We start from the raw sequence: 17,983 nt of genomic DNA, 5'->3' as shown, positions 1-17,983 counted from the left end.
TCAAACACTACTTTAAAGCAGCTCGTCTCTAAGTTTGGGTTTAACACCAGGTACATCAAATGGTGCAAATGCCTGTAAAATGAGAACAAAGGCCACTGTTTTGAGATAAAAGCTAAAATATGTTCTGTTTTTAGATATATAATAATTTTTTATCAAAATGTTTTCGTCCAGATTCCATGTTGGGTTTTTTTCTTTTGTAAGGTCGGTTACTAAACCACTCCTTGCCTCTGCTCCTGGTCCTTCAATCGAATATTAGAGTCCTCTGTGGCCCACAAGTGGAGAAGTTTGTCCACCCACGAGCTAAAGTATATCCATTTTAGTAAACTGCTATGCAGAGCTGATTGGGCTGAACAAATCAGTAAAACTTATTGTTTATTTTCAACTAAAAATGAAATATATATCCGTAACATTGCTGTTGTTTGTTTTCTGCTTTTGAAAACAGTTTTATGAGGAATTTGTTTGCCATTTGACCCAGTTGTTTTTAATAAATAAGACATTGCATTCTAATGACCTCCTAAAATGTGAGCTATTTTATCTTTACCTCTTCTCTTCTCTTGATCTCTATTTTTCTCTGCAATGCATGTTGGGAATTTTCCCAAAAGAGCATCAGCGATGGCTGGTGGGGCTTTGTGGGTGTTCAGTGGTTTTGTAACTTCAGCTTGTTCTGCTTTATCATCTTTTTTTTAAAATAATTTAAAAAAAAGACCTACTGTCTATCCCAAAAAGGAAATCAATTTAATGTTGCTTTGTACTAAAAAACACAAAAAAGTGTTTTTCTGTATTAAGTTGAAATTAACCACAAAGGTGCTTTTGTAAATCCAACCAAAAAAGAAGACATAACAGTTTTTTTTATCCAATTTGCAGATCAAACTCGGCCAGCACAAACCATTTTTTAAAATTTTTATGTTAAGATATAGAAATGTGCTCAAAGTCCAACTATTGATGTTGTCACTGGAAGTTGCAAAAATTCTCAGTTCAAATTAATTTCACATCTAAAATAATTGCAGAGCAACTTTATTCTTTAAACTACTGTTTTATGAACCAGTATTGATTGCAGCTCAACGCAGACGGAGAACAAAAGGCAAGTCAATTCAGTTATAGGAGATGTCAGAATCATTTAATAAGACTGGTATTTTCAAAAAGAACAAATGAAAGCAAAAGAAAAATAATAGTGAAAGGAATTTAACATTCTAAAGGATGGAGCCCAGAGCAGCACTGTAGTTACTTTGGGGTTTTTCAGGCCCAAAAGAAGCGTTTTCAGGATCAGTTTTGACTCACTTTATAAAACTTTTAGGCGATCTAGAGTGTTTTCTTTGTTTATCATGTTGTGGCTATGTGAGTACTCTCCTCTCTGCTGCAGTCTTGTGACTATAGAGAGTAAATTAGCTCTCATATTCTTTTTTATAAATAACTTTGCCATGTGATCCACCGTCACACTGCTGGAACATCTTAGAAAACGTTTATTTCCCTGCAAGATGGATCTATCCTTGTTGTAAAAAAATATTTAATTTGCCTTGCAGCCGGAAATAGAGTCCTTAGAATTTTTTTACTTAAAATTTGAAAAGCAGAATAATCAAATTGTAAAAAAAGTTTAGGACAGCTTCCTGAAATGCTTCACCATCTGTCATAAGTCTGGCACGAAGGAGCAGCTGTTCTTTGCTTAGCCATAAAAGTCGACACAGCAGACCAACTTTTAGCATGAATAATTTTGAAAATTTGTACAACAGATGCAAAGTTGTCTTTAGTTTTATTTATTTACTGTAATGATTTATTAATTTTAACCAAAAACAGAGCTAGTTTGAAGATAAACTTTGATGTGTAATAGTGTGCGTTATGAAAAATAAAGAAACACAACAGTTTCTATGTTTTGCTGATAAATTTCTTTTACTCGTTTTATTTAAATTTTAACAGTTCTTTATATATTTTACTGCCCTTTGTGATTTTATGCTTTTATTTTGAAGTTTTGTTCTTGATTTGCTCAATTTATTAATTTTCTCCTTTTAACTATTCCTAATGTAAAGCACCTTGGTGCCCTGATGATGTTGTAAAGTGCTTAAAAATAAAGAGTCATTCAATTTGCTTGGAATTTGTAACATGGGTTGTGTCCAAATTCCCATCCTAACCCCAAACTACTAAAAAACTGTATAGTGCAGCACTATGCAGTGACCTGAATTTTAAAAGCAATTCGGACACCACGCTAGGGGTATGACGATAACTACATCACCGCACGTTATTTTTTTTAAAGTTCAGCATAAGGTGCCTGATTGGAACTACAATAAACACATTCATCTTTGCTGATAATTTACGTTTTCTGCTAGTCCTGTGTTCAGACATCAAGGTTTTCTGGGGAAAACCTTTTACTAATGTTCTCCTTCACTCCCTGTTGCCGGCGGGCGGCTCTTACCTCTACGCTGCACGCGCTCCCTCTGATTACACACTAGTGCGCGCTTTCAGCAGCACATACACATCCTCATTTTACAACAGAAGTTTCCGTCTCGTGAGGAAATACGACAAATTTACTGCGTTCTACTTATACATTTTCATTGTATTCATTTTCATTACAAGCTGTGTGCGTTCTTGAGTGGGCGACACGGCCGCCCGCCAGAGGATTTTGTGTTGGGGGGGTTTATTACTGTACTCTGTCACTCTGTAACACCAGACAGGAAAGCCCACTGTTAGGTTTCGATGAATTTCACTACATGTTTTTTTTTGGGAACTATTTTGTGCAGCACAAAGTTACGTGTCTGTATAAACAAAGGCAGAGCCTCCTGCCCCGCGTTCTTCATGGGTGTCAGGCTTCATGGCTACCAGAAAGGTGACAAAGTGTCTGCAGTCTGTTTATTACTGGGCAATATATAATATTCTGCGAAGATTTCTGTACCAGAGAGCACAGGTGAAGCCTTGCATGCAGCTCCAGAGCGGTCCACTGCAGAAGAATCAACACGCACCCCCAACACACGTGTGCGCTACTTCCTCCTACACACGCAGTGCGTGTTTTTAAACGGCGGATATGACATCATCGATTTCACAAATTTAATGGGTATGTCCGAATTCCCACCCTAACCCCTACATAGTATGGAAGCGATTCTGTAGCATAATTAAAAGTAAAGGTAAATACCAGAAAGACTTTTTCATTTTCAAAATGAAGCTGCATTTGTTGACTCCAAATTAAAATGAAAAAGCAATCCGCCAAAATGCTTTTTTTCTTCTTCAACACTGCTTATTCTGTCACTTAATGAAAATGATAAAGAAAATAGAATTTGACATTTCATTTTCAAACAGTTCTCTGCTAAATGTGTAGCAAAATTCATTTAGAAATGTCTAATTTGACAAATAAAATGGATTAACAGAAATGCTTTTTAATTTTCTAAATGTAACTGCATCAAATGACTCATAATTAAAATGAAAAATCAATACTTCTAGATGCTTTGTCATTTTCTACTTAAAAAACGCTAATTATGTGTCATAATTGAAAAGAAAATGCAAAGATAGGATTGCATTTTCATTTTCACATCCACCCTGCGAATAGTGTCGCATTATGCAATTGGACTCATTTGTCAGTAAAGATTGAAGAAAACTTGTTTTGGACAGATTCACAATTTAAAAAAATACTGCTATTGTATCTACAACTAGTTATATAAATTCTATAGAAAAACCATGGAGGTAAAAAAAAAAGTCAAAGAAACATTTGTCCCTCCCTGGAAAGATAAATAGAATGGGTTTGTTGCTTTACTTCAGGTCAAAACATTGATGTTCCAACAGGTGACATGCAGGGCAATTGATGCTAATCGGACTGCAGGTGTTTCTGTTTTCATGCCACCTGGACTTAATTAACACATCTGCATTAGACCACAACGGCGTGCAGGTAATATGTTCTATAATTAGAGGATGACATGTTTCTTCTTCATGACTGTCTGTCCTCATAATGTAGCAGCTGATTGTTCTGGGAAACACTGTATGGGTGTTTCATTAGTCAGTGGGGGATTTTTTTGTCACACTATCCTGAGTTAACAAAGAAGCAGCAAAGCTTTTTCCCTGATCAGCATCTCCTTTGTCTCGGGCTCTTGTGTAAATGATTTGCCTCATGTTTGATGAAGCTTCATTCAGCTGTCAGACACGATAAATGCATGAAAGTCAGCGGGGACAACGTAAAGGCGGCAAACCAAGATAAGAAGATAGAAATCAAAGTTGCAACATCAGGCTAATTAAAGCAACAACATTTTTTAGGTATGTTTCAGCTTTGATAAGCCTTTCCCTGTAGCACTGCTTAGCTCGGGATGGATCTTATCTGTCCATCTGCACATGGAAGGTTTTTATCCAATAAGATGTTTGGTTTGCAAGCTCATTTCCTCTGACAGCTCACGTCATTTGACGAGCTTGAACCGAGTAATAGTGTGACTTTTTACCAAAGACTTAACCAAAACGAGAGGTGATGTACAGCAGGGACGCCACAACTCTTGTTTCAAAACCGAACCAAATGTTACACCAGCATAGAACCATACCATGGAGAAAGGTAATCGTTGCTTTTCTACTGCATACCAGTTTTTAAATTCTAGAAGGATTTTGTATTTATTGTTTTATGACATAACAACATGCTTAGTATGAGCCAACTGAAGGGGTTTTCTTCATTCTTACTTGATTATTATCATAAAAATAAAAAAAGGAATTTTTAGAATTTTTTAGTTTTTGTTGTTGTTTTGTAAAACACAAATCATTTATCAATCTGAAACAAAACTGTGGCCCAAAAGTTTTGGGGAAAGTGAATCATTGCATCCCTCTACACACAACACTAAGCGAGACAAAAGAGTCAGAGATGGTCTCTTCGTCAATCAGACTTTATCAACTGCCTTCACAGTAACTCTAGAACTTCCTTGTTGCATGTTACAAGTTAGCCATGTTAAAAGCCTTTGCCGTAGCACACCACCTTGTTTGCACTTAAGCTGCTAAAACAAATGTGACGGTGACTACGCTAACTTGCAACCTTGTTGTAGAAAAGGACTAGGTGGTGCAATCCCTAACATTTTACCACTTTAACTTCAGAAAATCTTGAGGTTCTTGGACTTTCACCTGCGAGACACATCGTCAGTTGTGTACCTCAGCATCTTAGGGTTTTTGGCCTTTTATCACAATACACCCTCCGCTGAGGTAGGCCCACCACAGGTTGATCAAGGCCGTGCGTATCTCGCTGTTATTTGGTCATTGTTGTCTGTGTGATGTCACCTCTCCTCAGCCACAGCCAATGGCTCGTCCTCTCATCCGTGTTGGTCCGACAACGCTGCACGTTAGCTGGGTTACTGTAAATAGAAAAGCCCCCATCCAAACATTTTGACAGAGCGCTGCGTATCTCTCAAAATCAGCAGTCAAACTAGACTTAATCGCTATGTAAGGTGCACTGTTATTATTTTGATAAAAAGGTGGGCGATCGCCTGGGGCCCCCAACTCTCTAGAGACCCAGAGCTGAACATTTAATAAAAGTGTAAAATACATTTTACGTCCATCATTTTTTAACTCTGTAAATGAACACCCTAAATCACTGAACTGGCATAGGATTGGTCATGTAAAAGTTTTTGGTTGACCGGAAAAAGTTTTTTTTCGACAGTTTTTATTCAGACTTTGTGGGCAAAATGAGCTCTAGGTGGATGGACATAAATTGGGATGGGCTCGGGAGCTTTTAGTTCCTGGTTGAAACACGTTTCAATCAGGGATGTGCGGTCTGGGGAGAGGCAGGTGACAGGCAGTGCTTCACCTTCCTCACCTGCCTTCATGAGATGTAAAGTCTACTGATAATAAAATAAATATGTGATCACACCAACCTGTTCAATAAATGCAATTTGTTTGATTCTCATCATTTTTATCCCTCAAATTTTCTGAATTTAGCATATTTCCTGTTTAATTTCAGACCAGGCTGTAAGATCTGCAGCTTGAGAGATTTTGCAATCTTGAGTCGGGTTGATTGTCCGTTTAGTTTATTCATCACCATCATCTTCTTTCTGTGTTTACGGGGCTGCTGGAGCCTTTCCCGCCCACTAACAAGGTGAAGGCAGGAGACGCCCTGGACATGTCGCCAGTCTGTCACAGGGCCACAAATCACACACCCATGCACACTCACATTCACACCTTTAGAGTAACCAGTGGACCTATGAAGCATGTTTTTGGGCGGTGGGAGGAAGCAAGAGTCCCCGGAGAAAACCCACGCATGCACAGGGAGAACATGCAAACTCCACACAGAAAGCTCCCCCATTGGTGTTCTGGGGCCTTCTTGTGAGGCAAGAGCGCTAACCACTGCGCCACCGTGCAGCCCTAGTGTATTCAGTGTATGATAATAATGTAAGCTAATTTTATTTTACATTCTATACATTTTTATTCCATGTCCTCTCTTTTTATATGAAACTAAACCAATAAACTGTCACTACTACTGTGTATTCTGTAAACATAATCTATATATTACCAAGGGAGACTGGTTAAAAACGGTTCATTTCCTGTGTGATGCTGCAGACTGCTGCACTGCTGTTATCATGTATGTCAGAGGGGACTCAAGGGCTGAATAGCCTTTGAAGTCGCATTGCAGCTTCTGGTTTTGGGACCAATTTATTCTGCAGCTAAGTGCAGAAATATGTGGTTAATTTTTTAATAGGTCACGCTGAAAGGAACATCTGGCTCAGGAGGAAAAAAAAAAAAAACCTGGTTGAGCGGGATCTCAAATGGCTTAACTTGTGTTCAAATCTTTGGTGCCTTTCTGGAATAGCGAGAGTTGACCTAGGTTGGAGAATTTTTCATTTAAGGGACTTTGAACTCTCGGTTTTTCCTGAGAAGAGTAGTTCTAGTTGTTTTTCAGTATTATTTAGTCGCTCTCGTTTTATTTTTACGCTCTTACAAAGCTCTGCTCTGTAAAACACCCAGAGCTTGACACAGAACCAGCTCTTTGTCACATTTTAACACTTGCTTTAAATGCTCCTGCTTTCTGAGCAAAGGCCTCTTTTTTACTTGATTCTCCCCGTTTATTTCCTTCCCAGCCCGGGGAGCTGTGAATGAAAACGACTACAAGAAAAGCTTTCTATTTCGTGGCTCATTTGCACTGCATTTCCCTCCTCAGCCTGGTGGAGACTCAGGTGGGCATAAGTATTATTAGCTCCCCTCGTCGCTGACGTCAGCTGAGTTCACACATGCGCCTCTTAACGCTCTCGTGGTGTTTTATGATAGTTAGGAGCTCAGCTGTTATTTAGTCAGCGCTGTAAAGCACTTGTCGGTATAAAACGGGGCGAAAAAAAATCTTTTGGTTCCGCTTGCATCGCTTCCTGCCTCTTTTCCATAATTACTTTTTTTGTGTCATTGCTTTTTTTTTTTAAGCTACTCCAATTTGATTTCCCCTCTGGAGGGACGTTTATCCCTTCTACCTGCTTTTTGCTTCCTATTTTCCCTCCTCTACACCATTCTGCTTTTTTAATGTGATTGTCAGACATCATTTCTCTTTTCTCTCCATTTCTCTGCATGTTGTCCATGTGACTCTCTCTGTCGTCTCATTGAAAAGGGCCTTCTTGCTTTGCCTGAAAGCTTTATGGGGTCCTCGATGCTAAATGCCAGTCTGTCTCTGCCAGGCGCTCGCTTAATGCTGGTCTCCTTGGTGATGAGACCAGCAATCAGCCTGTTCTGCACCCGGCATGGAGGGGTCTGGGAGGCAGCATGCTTGCTGCGACTGTGCGGATGTGTGTGCGTCACTGTAAAGTAGATTTGTGTGCTTGTTTTGCCCTTGCCTTCATAGAGACTCGTACAGCAAGTATGGGAGATAAGCAGAGCGAGATGAGCCCAATGCATTTCCTTTCTCATTATCATGTGAATGCATTATGTTTCCAGTTAACGGGCCTCTGCCAAACAAGGGGCCCCTCTGTTCTCTCTGCCAGGGCTGGAGCGCCGCACGGTCCAGAGCTCGACTTGGTGCAGTTCTTCGCTGGCACGATTCACAGAGAGTTTAGCTCCACAGACACTGCTGCTGGCCTCGTCTTGTTCGTTCATTCCATCTGTACGGGCATCTCAGCCGCCAGCGAGGAATCAGTCGGCGGGAATAAACTGGAAGGACTCCATTCAGAGAATACATGAACAAAAAAAACCTCAAGGACGAGCTAGTCATGACAAAACAGTGCTTCTGTGTTTTAATGTCACTGTTTAGTTTTGAATTCCTCATAACAACAAAATGATCATAATTAACTGACTTCATCGATGAATGGATTTATATTTTTACAATTCAACCAGATCAATCTGTCTGAAGCAAGTTGTTATTTGAATTGATTCGAATTGACCTAAACCATTATAAAATCATTTCAAAATGAAATAAATCAATTTTAATCTTTGTTGGAAATATCATTTGGATTGAGACACGGTAGGTTTATTTTACTTTAACGTAAAAACAACCAAGTGCATCACAGCAGACAACACACACGTGACGTAATCAAAAACCGATCAACCATCATTCCAGTCCAATGTCCAGTCATGTGACCATACAGTGTGCTAGAATGTTCTAAGAATGTTCCCTTTGGATTATTTGGATGTGGAAAAACAACAGTGGGCTGAACTTTAGGAAACTAAAATGTGAATGGATTTGACATTCATTCTTGTTTGTACACATATTTAATTTACACTTGATGATCCTGAACAAATCCAAGTAATCTGGAAAACTTCATCTGCTCTGTTCAGTTCCAGGTATTTCTCTCTGAGTCACACTGATTGACGTTTTGGATAAAGATGTTCTGGATCTGTTATAGGTCAGTGAATCGGAGGATTGAACCAAAATCAACTATGAATCGTGTCGACAATCACAAATAAGGATATGAATTGAAGCGTTGTTAAAATGAATCATGACGCCCCTAGTTAACATATTTTCTCTCATTTGCATTATTTAAATTAATAATTAGTAAATAATTTGAATATTTAACTGTTCTTTAAGACATGCAAAGGAAAAAAAAAAGTATATGATCCTGCTTGGTTATGAGAGATGCCTGCAGGTCACAAAATGCTGTAACCAAGTCTCTCTTTAACTGGTAGGACACTGTATCAATCCTAATGTAGACACAGTGTGGAAGCATCAGTCATGTTGTCATGAAATTTACCCAAAGTCATTCCTCAGTGTCAACCAGTTTGAGGCATTCAAAGTCCCACGCCGATCGTCTTTAATCTTATGTAAAAGTGCTTCCAGTGGTCTCTTGGTTAAGATTAAGTCAATTTTAGCTCAAATTATACAAAAAAATGTGTTCTCTAGGACATAGTTTCTGCAGAGCAGCAGTAGTTCAGCAGCAATGCAGCTCTAAGTTGTGGGCAGGACCATTGATGTGGACTAGCCCCACCCCCCTTCATCGTGCTGACTTCCTTTGCAGGACACTTGATCTCCGCAGTGAGTTAATGCTGTGGAGTGTTCAGCACTTTTGTCACGACAAACCTGCGATTGTCTAACACAGTGGTCCCCAACCTTTTTAACGCTGCGGACCGGTATGACGTCAACAACGTTTTCACGGACATGTATTTTTTATGATGAAGGAGGAACAGACACATGATGAGACGAACTCTTAGCTGAGCTTTTATTTTGAAAGGCATGTCATTGTACATCGCACAGGTGTCATCATCCTCTCCCCTTCCCACACTCATGGTGCAAAAACGTAGTACTGTCTATTAAATGTAGCTTTCTTTTTTTTTTTTGGGAGTGGAAGGCTCCTCTTCTGTCTCCTGGCTGGGCTTTTTCCCCTTGACAAAGAAACGTTCCAAAGACGTTTGTTTTTTACTCAATTTGCTAGCTCCTGGGTTTTATTTTAGCGGTAACCTGTCATGTGACCGAGAAGAGCACCTTGGCCTGCGTCAAAAGTGACAGACAGATGTAACAGAGAACCTGGCAATTTTTTAAAAATAAAACATCTTTCACATTCCAAAATAAATAAAATGGAAGTAATGTAAGTTATTTACTCTTTCTGTTCGGCCCGGTTCCAAATGAGTCTAACAGACCATCCTACGTGTACCTCGCCTTTGCCCAAAGGATGAAGAAGCTGGGATAGACTCCGTGACCAGGAACAGGAGCGCCATGACCTCTGCATTTACCTGTAGGGCTGGGTGTCACTACCAAAACACTGAAACAATTCGATTCACAAGTTTAAAATTCATTCTAACTTACGATTTGACCCTTTTACCCTTTAATATATATGTTTTTATTTTTTATCTTGGATGGTTAATTAAAGGGTTAATTTGATTATAAAGCTAATTTTGTTTTTCACTTCCATTTTAATCTAAGAAATACAATTTTTTTTGTCACATGCAGAGTTCGACATGCAGTGAAGTGTATTGTACAAAAAGGGGGCAGTCATGATGGCAGCCAACCTCACCTGTGCTGGTGGAACTTGATGTAAATTCAAAGATAAATTCTTACATCAAAGCAGTTTTTCACCTAAAAATACTTTAGAATGGAATAGAATAGAATAAGCTTTATTGTTGTGACATGTTACATGCACAGGTGAAATTACCATTTCAGTTGTGTATTGAGAAAAAAGTAAATAACATAAAAATGTTATAGTCAATTTAAAGCAAGTTCAAACACAACACAGAAAAAAGAATGCTACCTTCATACTGGTAAACCTTTGGCACAATTAGTCTCTAGAGGAAAATGATAGATTTGATGAATAAATGTTCATTTTAAAGATCAATTTTGTTATAAAATATTGGATTAATTTTAGACACATCTCTAGATACCTGTTGAGTTTTAACAATTTACCTACAAGAACAACAAACAACCTTAATACCAAACATTTTAAGCTGATTTTTCCGTTTCCTAATTGGTTCCTTAAAAGATTTCACTATAAAGAGCCAGAAGGGAACAGTCCTTCAAAATCATTCGTCTGCTTCAAAGAAAACCACCAAGCAAGTGGCCTTTGCCATTAGCGTCATCATCTGCTCTCTAATACTCTTTAATAGTCTCTGTCCAGGCTTCTCTCGCTGCAGAGCAGTGCTCTGGGCTCACAGGGTTTAATTCAATGATGCAGAGGCGTAGAGTTAGAGGTCAGCCCTGTGGCCTGCGCTCTCACATCTCACTGGGACCAATTTAAAGGCCCAAGTAGCCGAAGGTCTTAACAGCACGACCCGTTTCGCACATGCAGAAGCCAAGGTGTTGTCGAGCTGTTTTTGCAGGGCGATGTGGGCTGCAGGTATACCCGTCTGTGTGTGGATAAGGATGTTTTCTACGCCTGCTTTTCCATCCATTCCGCTCTGCAGTGCTTGCGCCAGCGACTCAGGGATGCTCGGAGTTGCATCTGCGAGCAGCTTGCACACTCGTCGAGGATGAATGTGTGGTTGCATTACACCTAAGAACTCTGCGTGAATGAGCATGTTCTTGACAGATGCAGTAACGCAGAAAATGACTGCAGAGTGGCAAAGGCTTCATGCATTATGGAGACCCAAAGATACCCTCTACGGTCTGATCAGATAGAAGAGATGAGGTGAGCTTTAAGGAGCTAAACCTCTCCAGGAAGCAGCAAAAAAGGAATTTATTATTAGCCTCTGGGCCATGGCTATGTAGTTAAATTAGTAATTTCCTTCCTTTCTATTGATATTATACTTTACCATAATAACATAAATTATACAAACTTGTTTTTCTAAGCATTTCCACCAATCTTTTCTTTATTTGACAGTTGAAAGGTAAATCGCTTGGGTTCCGACAATGCGGTTCTAATTAGGAGTGATGCAAACATGATTTGCTACCGCTGACTGCCTCTTAGAATAAAACCTCTTCCAATCTCGAGAGTTGTCTCCAGGTATCTGAAGTGCCAAAGTCAATTTTTGCCAGATGGAGGCACCCCGACTTCTACTTTCCTCACACTTTCTATTAAAACATGACTTGTGATTACAGGACAGCAATGTGCTTGGCTGTGTGTGGTGGATGTGTGTGCAGCAGGTTGGAGCCATTGCTTCTTTTTGCTCTTTATCATCTTAGTGTGGATTATCTTTGGCCGGCCTTTGCTTGAGCATCTGTGCTTCGTGGATCTGTGTTATCTCGGCTTTTGGGACTCCTCAGTTCACACAGCAGGTTAATTGAGCCCCAGAGACATTTCTTCTGCAGAGTTATGGGGATTGGTTGGATTAACTGATCCCTCTGGATTCTCTTTAGATGTGAAATTTACGAGGGATGGAGTTCAGAAAATAATCATTTTAATACACCATCTTTCACATCTCAAATCTGACTAAACACAGGGGGTGAAATTAAAGACAACAATAAATTATATAAGGGAAAAAAATCTAGGTATCTGATTTCTGAATGCTTAATTCATTTTTATTCATGTGTATACATTATATATGATTAATATTAAAAGGGCTTATCATCAAAGATTAATAGATGTTGTGCTGTAATGTAGGTTATGTCCTGAGAGACTGGGGAGCTGGAATATAAAGCAAACAAATCATTGTCCATAAAGGCAAACATATTTAACACCTCCTCCTTTGCAGCCTGCATTTCTAATGACACCTGCTGTTGATCAAACAGCCGACTGTGAATGAAACAGGATTGATTTTTGGGTTTCTTTTGTTTTAATTAGAGCTGGGCGACATGGCCAAAAAATGTCCCTCCAAATTCGAATTTCAATTTTAATCAATTTTTTTTCTCCCTCTTTTACTTTATTTAACGGAAATTACAATTGTTGCACTATTCTATTTTAACATCTCCTTTGGAAACCCAAAAGCCCGCAGCACCCCTTTGGGTCGACCCTCGTACTGGTGCGTGTGACTAAGATTTGAACTTACTCGTAGCATAAATGTAAAATGTACAGATGATTTTATTTTATGTGTATGTAGGATGAACACGTTCCAGAAAATGTTGCTGTGGAGTTTATGAATACAAACGGCGCTAGACACGTGAAGAGGCAGCAGCTACAGTGTGGAACTGAAAGAGAACTCAGCTGATATTAATTATTTCAACTAGCAGCATCACCATGCAATTAAAGTAGAAAAGTGGAAGAACTTGTTTGATCCCTTTGGATTATTTCTTGTTATAGCTGACACCTTTGGATTATTAATGGTGAACCGTCACTATGCAAGCAGAAAGGAACCCGGAAACTGGAGTCGGAGCTTTTTAAAGTGCTGTTCACAGGCTTTCTACATAAATCTGCTGGGAATGATAACATACATGTTTACCACAACATGTGTGAAAACAGAGATCCACCGCTACAGTGAAGACTGTGAAATAAATAAACTTTGATAAACAACTTAGCCCCATTCAAGACCTCTCCTTCACTCTGTGACACTGCCATGTCACTCTTGACGATGTTTCCAAAAAATATACATTTTTTTACCTCTTTGAAGCACCGGTTCAAGAACAGTTTAGGCACCAGAAGCAGCAGCAGTCCGGCACAGACACTGGACAAAATCCAAAATGTACCCATCTCTCCACTACAGTTTCCCTACATCACCAACATGAGGCATTTATGATACTTTACATTGAGTCTTATAGGCACTCAACTTTAACCCTTATCTGTTATGCTGTAATTTCATCAATATTCAAATAGTTTAATAGCCTACGTTGGGCCTGTTTGGAACAATAGGTCCCATTTTATTGGCTGAAATTGTCTTAATTGACAACAGAATTTGTTCTTTCATGTTTTCCACCCACAGCAAGTCAATAATTCATAATGAAATTACATTACATAATCAAGGAATTTCATACATTGTACTATTTAGCCATGTTTGTTTTTTTGAATCTTTGGCATTTGGAATAAGTTAAAAGACTATGAATATGCTATATATTAATGTCATCTTTATTCCAAACTCTTGAAATAATTTATGTATTTTTAGTGTGGAAGTGGAAGAATAGTCTTTACCTCCATGAAGACTAAGACTAAGAGCACAAGTGTAACGTGCTAATGCTAGGTCAAGTATTTGAAGCCCAACAATGATCATTAAAAGCAGTGAAGCGTACTTTGGGGTCAAATGCACTCTGCATGAAGCAAATAGTTTGCTGTGAGTCGACTCTTGGAGAGGCCGTTTCATTCTGGGAAGGAGGACTGTGGCAGACATCTTCAGCCATCGTCAAAGTTTTTCAGATTTTCTGGATAACTCTTGTTTTCCCAAACTTTCAAGCTTCGTCCTTAATTTGTACTCGGAGCCTGTCTTTTAAGGTTGCAGAGTGTTTCTTTCACTGCAGGGAAATCCTTTGAGAGTCCAGTAAGAGAAGCCGAAAAAGCCAGCAACACATAAGAGCATTGTTTAGCGGCTCAAAGGCTGAAATAAAGTCCTGCCTGCTTCAGGTGCACTGAGGCAGTGACTAATCACACCATTTACTAGAGCTTAATGGCATTCTGACAGTGGAAGTACTTTTAAGCCTGTAGCTGTCATTCCCCACTTTCTCTGCTGGTTTTCTTCCGCGCGCTTGACAGCCAGTCTATCTGTGAAATATCACTTTTAGTTCAATGAAAAGCCACTTCTTGCTTTGACGGTCTCTGACGGCTGTTTCTTGTTAAGGGGGTTTGTTGAAATGTCATGTGATTATACTTTTGGGTTGTGCTTGTGCGCACTTTCTGTTTCCATAAAAATATACTCAGAGGCAGGGATGTGGCCATTCAGGCTGTCAAAGCTTATGAAATGAACACGGCCCAAAGTATTTGAACTTTTCATCCTGCAGCTCGACCGCCGGTTCCATGAACCATCATGGTCAGCCACAGAAGAGCAGATGAAAAAGGGCTTCCTTCTTTCTGTGGACCACTTAAGCAAAACAGCCTTAGCCACATCTTCCCTTATGGGTGGAAACGGGCAACATGTAGGTGGTAGAGATTATACAGTGAAAGATCAACCTGTCAGATCTACCGTTTATTAGCCAAACAGTTAAAAAACAGGAATGTTTTCAAAGCATTGGGTATATAGGTGGAAAGATTTCATGTAATCCATGGACACCAGCGAGGTTCACAAATCATTGTAGAAAAAAGGTTCAACGCACTGTCTAGTGGGTCTAGATGACCCAACTCCCAACGTTAAAGTGCCTCGGATAGCACAAGGGTTAAAAAAAAACTGCCTTGATCTTGTCATGCAGCAGAGTGCAAATTGTGTTAATAGTTGAAAAATTGCTTTGCTTGAAGTTTTGTAATGTGACCTACATTTGGGCAATAAACATGCATGAAAAAAACAACTTCCACAGAACGGACAAAGGCTTTTGTTTTCAGATGCTTTGTAGTCTGGGTGGTCGGTCAGTTTTCAGCCGGAAGGAATCAAAGGCTTTTGAAGAAGAAAGACCAAAGCTGTCCGTCTCCTCTTTTCAGCCCACAGTCAAAGGAGTCGTGGTGTTGGACAATAAAACAGTCTTTTGCAAGAACATTAACCAAAAGCAAAACAAAAATGAAAAATCATCAAAATGTTCTTGACTGAGTGATTTAGCACATCAGAAGTCCAGAGTAGAGACTCTTATTTAGGAGGAACAAAAAGCCCAACTACATGCATTCTTCTGCTGGAAAAAAAGCTTTCCTCTGATTATATCCACACTTGACCTTACTGACATCAATACTGCCTTCAAATTCAGTGGAATATGCAGCATCTGTTGCACAAACCAACCAGGCACTAGTTAGCCTGCTTTCAAAGAAAAAATATGAGGTCAGCAAACTGAAACAATTGCCCTGCTTTAGGGAAACAATAAGGATTTAAGCTTTCTTCACTAGCTTTGGTTTGACTACACCTATCAGGTCAAAGACATTTTCTGTGTCCTCGCATGGCAGAACATCTGTAGCAAACTTAAGTTGAATGCTGCCTCCATTCAGCTTTCAGCAGAAGTTAGATCGCTGCCAATTGCATTGACGAGAGCGGGAAAGTTGACATTGGCTGTTTGTCGCATGCAAGTCAACGCAGGCACACTCAGTTGCCATCTGTTTTTATTTTGCCTGGCAGGGTGCATGTGCTTATACAAACTGTTTTTTTCTTCTTCTTTCTCCCCTTAAATAACCAAACGGAAGCTTTATGACGCAAAAATGTGATGGCAGCTTGCAATCTGACAGCAGTTGGAAATAGGTGCGCTTACAGGCTCATTGCAGCTGTGCGCACATGTATTTAGCACACGAGGTTTACGACTTGTTTTTAATAGACACTCAACCATGCACAATAATTACTTCATGCTTTCTGCCAGGGAAGGGATTTAATTAACCGTCCACTGTCAGGGCAGATAATTAGTCAATAACACATATGCACACAGAATAAGTCAATACAACAGAGAAACTCTGGAATTGAAAAGCAGTGGGACTAGAGGGAAATGGGACTTCAAGACTGGTGTTTGAATGGGAAGTCATATAAAAACTGGATTATTATCCATCTCAACTCTTCATAAAACCCAGAAATTGAGCCTTTCTTGCCTTTGATTTCCTGCAGTCTAGGTTGTTATTGGACGACGTACAGGAGAAAAAAAACAGAGATGTTCTCAACTGGAGTTGAAAATGGATTGATTTTCGTATTTATTAACAAATTACTCTTTTTTTTTAAAACGTGATTTCAATTTTAAGCAGGTGCTAATTAAAAGACCACTGGGACCGCTTTAAAGTCCCACTCCAAGCATAATTTCTCTATTACAAAAGCGTTCTTAGTGGTCTTTTAATTAAGTTTATGTCGCTTTTAGCCAAAATCAAAAAGCGGGTGTCGTTTTTTCAAGACATATTTTCTACAAAGCAGTACTAGTTCATTAATTCGTTTCTAAGTTGCGGGCTGGACTGTTGACATCAAAGTTAGCCTCCCGCTAATTTCCCATCAGCCCTTTGTTTCCACTCTCTCCTGCTAGCCTTTAGCACCTCCCAAGTCCACGCTAAAATTAAAGGCGAGCAATATCTGAGCTATCCATCAGTTTTGAGTCAGATACCAGCTTAGATGAGGAAAATTAGGACGTTAATGGATTTATTTGTCTCATAGCGCAGAAGGGAGACTTTGGCCGCTCATGGCAGTTGCTGCGTCACAAACCTACAATTTTTTAAACTGTTCCTGATCCATTAGGATTTGAATAAAGAAGTACTCAGAAACACAGTTTTGATCCTATATTAGATTACAAATGTCCTTCATCACTAGAATAAAGCTACACGAACACGTTAAAAACATCCAAAACACCATTTTCATTGGAGTGGGTGTTTAGCAATGGCTCATAAGAGGATGGGAGTTGGTCTTTAAGTGGCTCTGTCACTAAAGAAACTTGCTGAATCAGGTATGATAATAATAATAATAATAATAATAATAATAATGTTTCTTTTTTCATTTTGCAGGTTGGAGGTTTGATCTGCACACAGGGAAAGGTAAAGCCTGAAACTTTTCTGCATTTTTGCCATCTTATGTTGTCTGTGAGGTTGTGTGTGTGTGTGCGTGTGTGTGTGTGTGTGTGTGGCTGTATTTCTGATTTTTCTTATCACCTTCATTGTTCGCAGTTATTTGACGCACTATTTGGGCATCAGTTCTGCTTATTGATATGAATTTTCCTCATAAAATGCATTCATGGTGTGTTTTTGCTTTTATGGATGATGCAGTTAAATAATTCTTCGTTGTGCTCATCAACAGCCGCAGAATTTGATCTTTCGTTTCATCTGTTATAAAAAAGGCAATTTTAGGTCTTCGTGTGTTTGATCATCATGTTGATGGTTGCCTACAACTTCTTTAGGTCTGTTTCTGGCAGATGGGTTCTGTAACAGTTTATGTGTGCGGCCTTCCCTCTCCGTGGATCCCTGAGCATTTTAGTCTGGAATAATCCGCACCATCTGGTGTCTCCTCTACTTTTATGTGAGCTTTGCATTTCCCAAGCCATCTCGTAGTCCAGTTCAGCTGAACATTCTTGGGTTTTTGTCTGATAATCTACCACTTTCACGATGTCAAAGTAATGCTCCTCATTCTCTCCTCTACAAAATTGCTCTTCAACGCACAACTTAATCCTAATCTCTCAGTTTCTTCTCTCTTTTGTGGTAGCCTTAGTTTACTGATGGTCTGTAGTTCAATTCCCAGGCTTGGCTGTCATTGTGTCCCT

The 17,983-nt window shown here is 39.4% G+C and overlaps 1 protein-coding gene across 1 annotated transcript in view; it reads left to right on the top strand.

Moving 5' to 3' along the window:
* The window catches only part of igsf11 (immunoglobulin superfamily member 11), a 144,869-nt gene that overhangs the window by 28,406 nt on the left and 98,480 nt on the right, over nucleotides 1-17,983 (top strand). The window contains exon 2 of the mRNA XM_011482931.3: nucleotides 17,235-17,264. Within this exon, the coding sequence (XP_011481233.1) occupies nucleotides 17,235-17,264 (30 nt within the window). The remainder of the gene's footprint in view (nucleotides 1-17,234; nucleotides 17,265-17,983) is intronic.

This window comes from Oryzias latipes, chromosome 13 (genome assembly GCF_002234675.1).
Source record: "Oryzias latipes chromosome 13, ASM223467v1".
NCBI classification, from domain to species: Eukaryota; Metazoa; Chordata; class Actinopteri; order Beloniformes; family Adrianichthyidae; genus Oryzias; species Oryzias latipes.
The sequence above is the reverse complement of the archived record's forward strand: the minus strand, read 5'-3'. Positions and strand labels throughout refer to the sequence as shown.